Source organism: Salvelinus sp. IW2-2015, linkage group LG37 (genome assembly GCF_002910315.2).
Source record: "Salvelinus sp. IW2-2015 linkage group LG37, ASM291031v2, whole genome shotgun sequence".
NCBI classification, from domain to species: Eukaryota; Metazoa; Chordata; class Actinopteri; order Salmoniformes; family Salmonidae; genus Salvelinus; species Salvelinus sp. IW2-2015.
This window is the reverse complement of record NC_036876.1, coordinates 18868355-18880744: the sequence shown is the minus strand read 5'-3', so window position 1 is coordinate 18880744 and position 12390 is coordinate 18868355. Positions and strand designations below refer to the sequence as shown.

At 39.5% G+C, this 12390-nt stretch overlaps 1 protein-coding gene across 3 annotated transcripts in view; it reads left to right on the top strand.

Annotated features, from left to right (window-relative positions):
• LOC111960096 (sodium/potassium/calcium exchanger 2-like) overlaps positions 1-9178 on the top strand; it is a 140829-nt gene extending 131651 nt beyond the window's left edge. For all 3 annotated transcript variants that reach the window (XM_070437768.1, XM_023982006.2, XM_023982005.2), the window contains one exon: positions 8066-9178. In XM_070437768.1, coding sequence (XP_070293869.1) covers positions 8066-8314 — 249 coding nt within the window. In that variant the 3' untranslated portion in view covers positions 8315-9178. The remainder of the gene's footprint in view (positions 1-8065) is intronic.
• The last annotated feature ends 3212 nt before the right edge of the window (positions 9179-12390 follow it).

Here is a 12390-nt window from a genome sequence, read left to right as displayed (position 1 = left end):
ATCCCTCCATCAAAATGCATACAAAATGAATCCCAAACGTTACAAATAAACTTTGCCAAACAAGTCAAACAACGTTTATAATCAAACCTTAGGTATCCTAATACGCAAATAAACTATAAAATTTAAGACGGAGAATCGTTATTGTCTTTACCGGAGAAAATACCAAAGAACGCGCTTTCTTCCACGTGCTTGGAAACACTACAGCCAAAATGGGAGCCACCTAGAAAAACTACAATTTCTGGGTCATTTTTTTCCAAAAACCAGCCTGAAACTCTTTCTAACGACTGTGGACATCTAGTGGAAGCCCTAGGAACTGCAATCTGGAGGACTTGGCCTTATAATTTAAGTAATAGCCATTGAAAAAAGTGGTTAAGCTGAAATTGTGTTTTTTTGGGATGGTTTGTCCTCGGGGTTTCACCTGCCATATCAGTTCTGTTATACTCACAGACATTATTTTAACAGTTTTAGAAACTTTAGAGTGTTCTACCAAATCTACCAATTATAGCTTCTGGGCCTGAGTAACAGGCAGTTTACTTGTTTGCACGCTTTCATCCGGACGTCAAAAACTGCCCCCTAGCCCAAAGAGGCTAGCTAACATTAGGCTCTAACTAGTAAAGCAAATGGTTTTGGGATACGAATAATAACATCATACACGTAATGTTAGCTAGGGAGCCAGGCAGCTAGTTAATAAACAATGAAATAGTGCCGAATCATGTCGTTATTACTACCCTGCATGAATCTGCTGGGAGCTAACCAACCAGGTTCAATGTTAGCTAGCTAACATTAGGCTCTAACTAGCAAAGCAAATGGTTCTGGGAAACAAATAATTACGTCATACACTTAACGTTAGCTAGGGAGCCAGCCAGCTAACATTAGCTAGCTAGCGAACAGTACACTTTAACTTGAAATGAAACCACTTTCTGTCAAAATTTGAAACGTTTAATATCTGAAAATGTAGCAAGCTAGACTATCTTACCCGTATAAATCATCATGCATGATGGATGCGTCTCCCTGTCACGGATGCCCTTAGTTTGAAGATGTAATCCGGAGACAGGTGTTTTCTCCATCTCTTTAGCGATCATACTCTAATTATACTGATTTCAAAACTCGATCCTCCAGAAAGTGGAGAGCAACACTTATGCAGCTCCACTACACGATAATTATTTTTAAAGCTGCGTTCGACAGGATTACCAATACAGACTGACCAGCTCAAATAGACAGAAGCCTACTATATGGCAGACCAATCTGAACTCCTCTCTTGGCGTCCAGCCCACTCATTATCTCAGCCAATCATGGCTAGTAGGAAGGTTGCTTGCCTTTTTCTGTAGCTTAACCAACAAGGCTCGTAATTTAACAATTATTTTTCTTATTTACAGATGGCATACAAGTTTGTTATTAAGGCACATGAAATTTACAAAGTTCCAGAAGGCATTTCTGCCAAAAAAAGCATTTTGATAAAAAAATATATATATAAAAATGGCTCTCCTGTGAAGTCGTGACTTGCGACATACGCCTACGCCTGAAACGGGTCACATATTTTAAATAGCAGCTCTGAACAGTTGAACCTGGATTTTACATAGCTGATATATTCTCTGCTAGACACTAATAACATGTGCATTATATCTGGCCCTGTGCCCTCTCTGAATGGTGACATTGAACGCTTTAGCAGTATTCTTTCTCTTCAGATGACTCATTCATCACAAAACCTACTGATGTTGCTGATTTACTTTAATGATTTTTTAATTGGCAAGATTAGCAAATTTAGGCCTGACATGCCAGCAACAAACGCTGACACTACATATTCAAGTATTACTGATCAAATTATGAAAGACAAGCATTGTAATTTGAAATCCGTAAAGTGAGTGTGGAAGAGGTGAAAAAAGTATTGTTGTCTATTAACAAAGTCATCTGATGAAGATCATCAAAGGTTAGTGATTCATTTTATCTATATTTCTGCTTTTTGTGAATCCTCTCTTTGGCTGAAAAAATGGCTGTGTTATTCTGTGAATAGGCACTCACCTAACATAATCGTTTGGTTTGCTTTCATCGTAAAGCCTTTTTGAAATCGGACACTGTGGCTGGATTTACAACAAGTGTATCTTTAAAATGGTGTAAAATACATGTATGTTTGAGGAATTTTAATTATGGAATTTCTGTTGTTTTGAATTTGGCGCCCTGCAGTTTCACTGGCTGTTGAAGAGGTGGGACGCTACCGTCTCACGTACCGTAGAGAGGTTAATAATATGCATGTAAATCTGTCATGACTCAAAGTGGAGGAGAGATTGACTTCATCACTACTTGTTTTTGTAAGAAGTGTTGACATGCTGAATGCACCGACGTGTCTGTTTAACCCTTGTGTTGTCTTACGGGTAAAAAATGACCCACCACTATGTTTAAAAGCAGAGAAACACCCTTAAATTATATTTTTTCAACATGAAATTTGAAGACTTTTCCTAGAATGACACCAACATTAGAAAAAGTGAAACATCACCTTTGTTCATATTTCCATGAAAGCTGTACACCACCAGGGTATCAAGATGGTCTTAGAGTGAAAAAAGTATTGTTGTCTATTAACAATGACAAGCCACCGGGGTCTGACAACTTGGATGGAAAATTACTGAGGATAGTAGCAGACAATATTGCCACGTTTATCTGCCATATCTTCAATCTAAGCCTACTAGAAATTGTGTGCCCTCAGACCTTTAGTGAAGCAAAATTATTCCGTTACCCAAGAATAGTAAAGCCCCCATTACTGGCTCAAATAGCCGACAAATCAGCCTGTTACAAACTTAGTAAACTTTTGGAAAGAATTGTGTTTGACCAGATAAAATGCTATTTTACAGTAAACAAATTCACAACAGATGTTCAGCATGCTTATAGGGAAGGACATTCAAAAGGCATGGCACTGACACAAATGAATGATGAATGGCTAAAATAAATTGCTGATAAAAAGATTGCGGGAGCTGTTTTGTAAGACTTCAGTGCAGATTTTGAAATTATCGATCATAGTCTGCTGCTGAAAAAACATCTGTGTTATGGCTTTACACTCCCTGCTATATTGTGGATAAAGAGTTACCTGGCTAGCATAACACAGAGGTTGTTCTTTAATGGAGGCCTCCAACATTATCCAGGTAGAATCAGGAATTCCCCAGGGCAGCTGTCTAGGCCCCTTACTTTTTTCAATCTTTACCAATGACATGCCACTGGCTTTGAGTAAAGCCACTTTGTGTGTGGATGACTCAACACTATACAGGTCAGCTACCACAGCGAATTAAATCACTGCAACACTTAACAAAGAGCTGCAGTTAGTTGGGGTGACTAAACTGCTTGGAGTAACCCTGGATTGTAAACTGTCATGGTCAAAACATGTTGATACAACAGTAGTAAAGATGGGGAGAAGTCTGTCTATAATAAAGCTCTGTTCTGACTTCTAAACAACACTATCAACAAGGCAAGTCCTACAGGCCCTAGTTCTGTCGCACCTGGACTACTGTTCAGTCATGTGGTCAGGTGCCACAAAGAAGGACCTCAGAAAATTACAATTGGCTGAGAACAGGGAAGCATGGCTGGCCCATAAATGAACACAGAGAGCTAGCATTGACTTCTTTGGGGTAGGGTGCAGTATTTTCACGTCCGGATGAAAAGCATGCCCAGAGTAAACGGCCTGCTACAAAGCCATAAAAGCTATAATATGCATAGTATTAGTAGATTTGGATTGAAAACACTCTGAAGTTTCTAAAACTGTTTGAATGATGTCTGTGAGTATAACAGAACTCATATGGCAGGAAAAAAATTGAGAAAAAATCCAACCAGGAAGTGGGAAATCTGAGGTTGAATGATTTTCAACTCAGCTCCTATTGAAGATACAGTAGGAAATTGGTAATGTTGCACTTCCTAAGGCTTCCACCAGATGTCAGCAGTCTTTAGAACCTTGTCTGATGCTTCTACTGTGAAGTGGGGGCGAATGAGAGTGGAATGAGTCAGAGGTCTGCCAGCAGCCATAAGCTGACCATGCTCTGACCATGCGCACTCACATGAGAGTTTGCTCCCGTTCCATTTGCTTTTCTGAAGACAAAGGAATTCTCCGGTTGGAACATTATTGAATAATTATGTTAAAAACATCCTAAAGATTGTTTCAATACTTCGTTTGTCATGTTTTTACAGACTGTAATATAACTTTTTTTACTTTTCGGCGTACTTTCCGCTGGACCTGCCCGCGCGTCGTGAGTTTGGAAAGTGTACTGAACGCTAGAACAACAAGGAGGAATTTGGACATAAATGATGGACATTATCGAACAAAACAAACATTTCTTGTGGAACTGGGATTCCTGGGAGTGCATTCTGATGAAGATCATCAAAGGTAAGTGAATGTTTATAATGTTATTTTTGACATCTTTTGGCTGCAAAATATGGCGGATATATTTGTGTCTTGATTGGGCTCTGAGTGCCGACTCAGATTATTGCATGGTTTGCTTTTTCCGTAAAGCTTTTTTGAAATCTGACACAGCGGTTGCATTAACCTTTCTCAACCACCCATCCCGGATCCGGGATAATTGTATTCTGCAACGCTGAATAGCATAGCGCCACAGTCAAATAATATTACAATTTTTTTTTATAATCATGCAATCACAAGTGAAATATACCAAAACACAGTTTAGCTTGTTGTTAATCCACCTATCGTGTCATATTTTGAAAATATATTTTACAGCGAAAGAAATCCAAGCTTTTGTGAGTGTAGCTTTCTATGCTACATTAGCTTAGCCTTATATTAGCTCGGTTAGCTTGGTCACGAAAGTAAGAAAAGCAATGAAATTAATCGCTTACCTTTGATAATCTTCGGGTGGTTGCACTCACGAGACTCCCAGTTACACAACAAATGTTATTTTTGTTCGATAAATATTACTTTTATATCCAAATACCTCCATTTGTTTGGTGCGTTATGCTCCGAAATCCACCGGAAAGAGCGGTCACGAAAACGCATCCGAAAATGCCAAATAATATCCATAATGTCCACAGAAACATGTCAAACGTTTTTTCTAATCAATCCTCAGGATGTTTTTCAAATATATATTTGATAATATATTAACCGGGAGTGTTGTTTTTTCAATCGGAGAAACAATGGCCGCCTTTCTCTGTTGCGCACAACTCACTCTGAGAGCCCCCACCTATCCACTTACGCATGTTGATCTATTTCCATCATTTTCAATGAAAGCCTGAACTCGTCTAATGAACTGAACCTTAGGGAAGCCATAGGAGAAAAAGGATATGGTTGATATCCTTTAAATCGCGTAGGCATGCATAAGAACAGAGGGTTTAAAAGAGGTCCTTTCCTGATGAACTTTTTCCTCCTGGTTTGTGCCCGCAATATTTGTTTGTGTTTAACTCACGACATCTTGAGCGTCTTTGCAACTTCTAGAAGTGTTTTCTATCCTAATTGACAATTATATGCATATTCTTTTTCGGGGCTGAGAAATAGGCAGTTTCAAATGGGTACGTTTTTTTAGCCCAAATGAAAATACTGCCACTAGTCTTAAGAAGTTTTAAAGAGAGTGCATCTAAAATTCCATGCATAACAGTTGTATCTTTAGCAATGTTTATTATGAGTATTCCCGTGTAAATTGATGTGGCTCTCCTGCAAAATCAAAAGATGTTTTGGAACTTCTGAACGTTAAGGCGCCAATGTAAACTCAGGATTTTGGATATAGGAATATGAACCATTTACGACAAAAACAACTACAATGTATTTAACAGCGGTGTCGTAACATGCTTTTCAGATACTTGAGGACCCACAGTGAAAGGGATGTACCTCTTCTGCCAAAGTTACCTTCTACGCCAATACGAAGTCAAGGTACCCCATCCTCGATGAATTAATTTGTCTGTATATCTCGCTGCTTTCTCTATGGTAGAGATTGTCCCCGTCCTCGCTCGGACATGAAAATGCTTCACAAGAAAGTTGTCAAGTTATATGTGTCTATATGTCATGACAATAATAACGACCTAATCAAGCTTTTCAAATGAGTGAGATCTCTGGTTTGGCTTTGGATTCAATATTAATCGACGTGGTGTGGCATCTGTCGGCCCTGAGATGTGTTGCAGATGATTAAGATGCTATATCAAGAATCGCATCTGTTCATATATAAGTGTGAGTAGATTAGTAGAGTTTATTGATTAAAGTGATTTCCTGCGTTGTTGTCTCCATATGGAAAAACACTCTTAGGTGGCCACACTGCAGTTTGGTACAACTTGAGTGATCAGGGGCATGGTCCCGAAATGCGGTATCCACTTCTCTCGACTGATACATCAGGTCAAGAGATTTGAGATTTGTCCAACTCTACTGCACTGTTCAAATTTCTAGATTCGACCATATCCAATGGAGGGAACGAGGGTTATTGACCTCTTCTCTGAATCTAGCTTTGTTTTTGGTTAAGATGTGTTCTCTCCCTCAACACTGACTCACTCGCAGCACACTTAGAGGGAGTGTTGATATAGGGGGGAGTGTTTTTTTTGCTGTGACACTTCGTTCAACGGTACTGTTTGGATTATTTCATATTCTTAGTGTATATTTCTCTTACGGGTAAAAATACTGACCCACCACTATGTTTAAGCAAGAGAACACGCTTAAATTATATTTTTTCAACATGAAATTTGAAGACTTTTCCTAGAATGACACCAACATTAGAAAAAGTGAAACATCGCCTTTGTTCATATTTCCATGAAAGCTGTACACCACCAGGGTACCAAGATGGTCTTAGGGTCATTTTTGACCCGGCAGTTATAAAATCATTTACACACCACAAAAACCACAAAGACACACTCACCCACACACACGCACGCACGCACTCACACTCACTCACACACACACACACACACACACACACACACAAAATGAGAAATTGAGATTATCTGTGCTACTGATTGAACTCAGCCAGCAGCTCCTGAAGAGGAAGATCACCATGGTTGGCACAGTAGGTAAGAACCATCCTGAGCTCCCTCTTGCAGTCCTTGCAACAAGGGGGAGAGAGGTCTTCTCATCAAAGTTTGCCTTCACCCCCACCACCACTCTAGTTTCTAACCTCCCAAAGAGGAACAAAAATGTAGTCCTCCTGAGCACACTGCACAATCAGTGATGGTGAGGACAGGAAGCCAGCCGTCATCCTGGACTACAACCACAACAAAGGAGACATGGACAACCTGGACATTTGCTAATTGCTGCTAATAAGCATCAGAGCTTGAAGCAGCATAATTACCGTGACTAAACGGTCACGTGGAATTTGACTGCCGTCATGACTCGTGACCGCCGTTGTGGCGGTAATAAGGTCACCATAACAGCCCTAGTTATTCATACACCATAGCTGCTGAAAAATGCAGGATGGTTCAGTATTATTACAGTATTATTACATTTGTGAAATCATGTTACCTTTTGTGAAGACACTAAACCACCTCCTCACACAGAACAAAACACAAGCGTATTTTCAAGCAAGTGGGTAATTATAAAAGTAGCGGGATATTCGGAGGGTTAGAATGCTGTGGGATTGTTATTAGCAGCCTTCTGTGAAATGTATTCAGGCTAAGACCTGGATGTCACATTCTGACCTTAGTTCTTTTGTTATTTCTTTGTTTTAGTATGGTCAGGGCGTGAGTTGGGTGGGTTATCTATGTTTGTGTGTCTATGTTAGTTGCTTGTGTCAGCACATTTCTTATATAGCTTCACGTTCGTTTGTCGTTTATTGTTTTGTACAGTTTGTTCAGTGTTCTCTGTTTATTAAATTCATGATGAACACATACCACGCTGCGCTTTGGTCCTCCTCTCTTTCGCCCGACGAAGAACGTGACACTGGATGTCATTCAAAGCTAGACAGCACCAAATAGTCAGAGTGCCAAAATATCTCCTGTCCCCGAATACTGGGATTTTCTCCTCATCATGCATGTTAACAGAATGGAAAATAAAAAAATAAAAAAACGTCCAAAGTATAGCTCACTGTTTCATTCCTCTACTCAACCCCTCAGCGAAGAAAACAAATATTTTGTTTTATTTACCCAATTTATTTCTCTTTTCTATCTACAGGTTGGAGAGACCATTGGGATTACAGAAGAGATCATGGGCTTGACTATATTAGCAGCTGGTACCTCCATTCCTGACCTAATCACCAGTGTCATTGTTGCAAGGAAGGGGCTGGGGGACATGGCTGTGTCCAGCTCTGTGGGCTCCAACATCTTTGACATCACTGTTGGGTACGCTGATGTCATCAGTACTATGACCACTCTTCTATTGAATTACTCATTTATTTTAATATCTGTTAGTTTCACATTTTGAAAGATAAGATTAACCTCACAGTGCTGGGGGAAGGTTTTACATATTACATAGTAACAGTCATATTACTTTGTTCTTATCCAATAGTGAAATTGGGATTCACTAAAACCACAATAATTACACTTGGATACCATTTTCATAACAATTATTTCCATCTATATGATAAATGCTTGCCAGACATAATATGATGTAAAAGTTCACTGAATTTTGTTTTATTCTCTAATTCGTTTGATTGAATAAGGTTTGCCCATGGGTGACATGGAAGTTCCCACTGGAAGTTCCCACAAAAAAAACACATCTAGTTGTTTCATCTAGTTATTTTTAAGTAATTGGTTTACTCAACTTTTCGGTCAAAGTGTTACCTGAACTTAAAATGTTTAGTTGGACCAAACCTAGCTCCAACATGAGAAAAGGTAGGCAAAAATTCTGTCATCATCTTAAAATGATGTGTTTGCTCAATTTGTCTTCTATGTTCATTCAACTAGAATTTTTTTACATTTTTATATCTTACCAAGAAATGCCTGTGGAACTAGTTACACACACAGTGCTGTTAACATACAATGTTTTCAACTAATATATTTGATGCACATGCTTACATTGTGCATGTTAATTTATCTAGTAATTGTTATTTAACATGTCTTCAATTGGGATTTGAACTCCTCTAGGTTCATAGCTTTCCGATCTTCCTGCTACGCCATCCTGTCTGTGTCAATTATCAGTTAATCAGACTATTTATCATCATTGATTTACTTAATTAAGCTATTTTAGGTTTTTCTGTACATTCTCTAATGTTGGTGGGGCATACTACTCTGTTTTAATGCTGCTCCTTAATCACTGTGATAAATAAAATATGTTTTCTTGAGTGTACTTATAACAGAGCCGAGATTTACGTTGAAGTGCAACGTTTATCAATACTGTTGAGATCAGTTACCTGCCCTTTTCCATTACATAGACATCCAGGTGAAAGCTATGATCCTTTATTGATGTCCCATGTTAAATCCACTTCATCAGTTTAGATGAAAGGTTAAAGAAAGATGTTCAAGCCTTGAGACAATTGAGACATGGTTTCGTGTATGGGTGCTATTCAGAGGGCAAATGGACAAGACAAAATATTTACAGTGCCTTCAGAAAGTATTTAATACTTTTTCCACAATTTGCTGTGTTACAACCTGAATTTGAAATGGATTAAATTGAGATTGTTTTTGTTACTCACCTACACACAATACCCAATAATGATTAAGTGAATTATGTTTTTTGAAAATGTCCAAATGTATTCAAATCTGAAAAGTCAATAAGTATTCAACCCCTTTGTTATGGCAAACCTAAATAAGTTCAGAAGTAATAGAATCACTCATTGTGCAATAATAGTGTTAACCATAATTGTTGAATGACTCTACCTCACCTCTGTACCCACATATACAATTATATGTAAGGTCCCTCAGTCGAACAGTGAATTTCAAACACAGATTCAACCAAAAAAACAGGGAGGTTTTGCAATGCCTCAAAGAAGAGCACTTATTGGTAGATGAGTTTAAAAAAAGCAGACATTGAATATGCCTTTGAGCATGGTGTAGTTATTAATTAATTACACATTGGATCGTGTATCAAGCCACCCAGTCACTACAAAGTTACAGGCATCCTTCCAACTCAGTTTCCAGAGAGGAAGGAAACCGATCAGGGATATCAACATGAGGCCAATGGTGACTTTAAAACAATTACAGATGTTAATGGCTGTGATAGGAGAAAACTGAGGATGGATCACATGCATACACACACACCCAGTATGTGTACACACACACATACGTATATGTAAAGGCTTCTTCCTGGGGTGAAGGAAGGACCAAAATGCAGCGTAGCCAGTGCTCAACATGTAATTATAAGAACAGTGAACACACAAACAACTTACAAATAACAAACGTGCAAAACCGATACAGACCTATCTGGTGCAGAACAAAACACAGAGACAGTAACAACCACCCACAACGAACACAGTGAAACAACCTACCTAAATATGACTCTAATTAGAGGAACGCAAAACACCTGCTCTAATTAAGAGCCATACCAGGCAACCCTAAACCAACATAGAACACACAACATAGAATGCCACCCAAAACTCTTGCCCTGACCATCACACACATACAAAACAACAGAAAACAGTCAGGAACGTGACAGTATATATATATATATTTCCAATTGGTAGTTACAGTTTTGTCCCATCGCTGCAACTCTCGTACGGACTCGGGAGAGGCGAAGGTCGAGAGCCATGTGTCCTCTGCAGTGGCAATTTTAGCATGAAATCTTGGTGGGCCCAAAAAAAAGTGGATGCATGCCAGCAAAGCCACTAAATAATACATAAATTGCACTCAAACGGTGCCCACAAACGACCTACATAAAGCTGTCCCAACAGCAGTCCAAACATCCTACTACTGCTACACCTGGCTATCATCGGAGCCTTGTCTGGCAGCAAAGCAGTTCATTCAGCCTCATTTACTGCCTTTTAAAAATACATCACTGATATGGCTAACTTGCTTAAACAAATGTGGTTTCTAATGACATTTGAGATGTACAAACTATGGCATAAGGGGACGACAAGTGGATAAGGGCAAGCCGAGCTAGGACGGACGTAGGCAATATAACTATTTGTTTAGTACTTTTGAAATGTACAGCGACAGAATTCAGAACATGGGCTGTTCTTACAGTGTTCTCCCTGTACACCAAGTCAGAACCGTAGGATAAATAAAGGGGGAATATAAGCAGACATGGAAAGCTCTTACTATATTGGATGATTACATTTCTCTAAAACAGGTTATAGGCTACATGTGTATCACCAAGTCAGAACAGTAGGCCAAATTAAGAGAGCAAATAGACCAAATTATTAGGGTGAGGCTCATGGACTTCTAACATCTTACTACACAACATACACTTAGTATTACTTTCTTAGCTACAGTATACATATCTCCCTGGCATATACATATCCATTTTTGGACTCACCTTGTTGTGCTGTGCTCACTTGAACAGGAAGGTGGCTATTTCCCCAGTCGGAGCTGGTTTATTCTCGACTTCCCAGTTGTCTTGAACTCACTGAAGTCAAGTTTTCGCAGTTCCGAGTTAACAGTTGTTTTGAGCGCGGCACAAATCATGCTTCATTGACAGCATGGCCAATGTTGAATGTTTATCATTTTACACCTGTAAAAGAGCCCCTTAATCCCAGATTTGGGACCACATAGCCACTCCACTGAATAGCAGGCTAGTGATTGCTTTGCAATGCTTGCAGTTAACGTTAGGCACTGTCACTGTTCCTTCCAAACGACTCATTGTTGAATTTGCGATTCCAACTCGTGTAATGTTTATGTCCAATGGCCGATGAGCACCGATACGTTTATCTTATAATTTCTCTTCATTATTTCTCTTCATATGACAAGGATTTTCAAGTAGATTGTTGACTTGATTCACAATGATGACTGCTAGCTATAATTTTGAAAGTATGATGTTGACATCATCAGTCCAACCAAAGCTACTGTACATATAACGTGAGTTGTCGTCATTTTATCTCTGGCCAATGACCTTGTGAGCCTTCTTGGATAGGCACTTCTAATGTAACTCATGGCAGCACCCAGGGGCTAGAATTTTCTCCTCTTAGACTTGGCGGTGATGTATGTCTCCATGAGTGACTGAGCCAATCACGGCGCAACGCTCCGTATCTTCTGCTGGCTTGCCCCACCACCACAGAAAGAACTGAGCTAGGCTGAAACACCGGCATTTTGGAGCTGCCTTACTCAAGAAAATAAAAAAGAGACCATGTTTGTATGCGGCTTTATTAACTCTTAAATTTTTTTTTACATTGTTAGCAAATTGATATGTGACACGTATTCATGCCAAAATAAGGCAGTGGTCCTCCGAAACACGACCCTGCCAAGCTGCACTGCTTCTTGACACACTGCTCGCTTACCCCGGAAGCCAGCCACACCAATGTGTCGGAAGAAACACCGTACACCTGATGTCCGTGTGCACGCGCCCGACCTGCCACAGGGTCTCTAGAGCGTTATGGGACAAGGACATCCCGGCCGGCCAAACCCTCC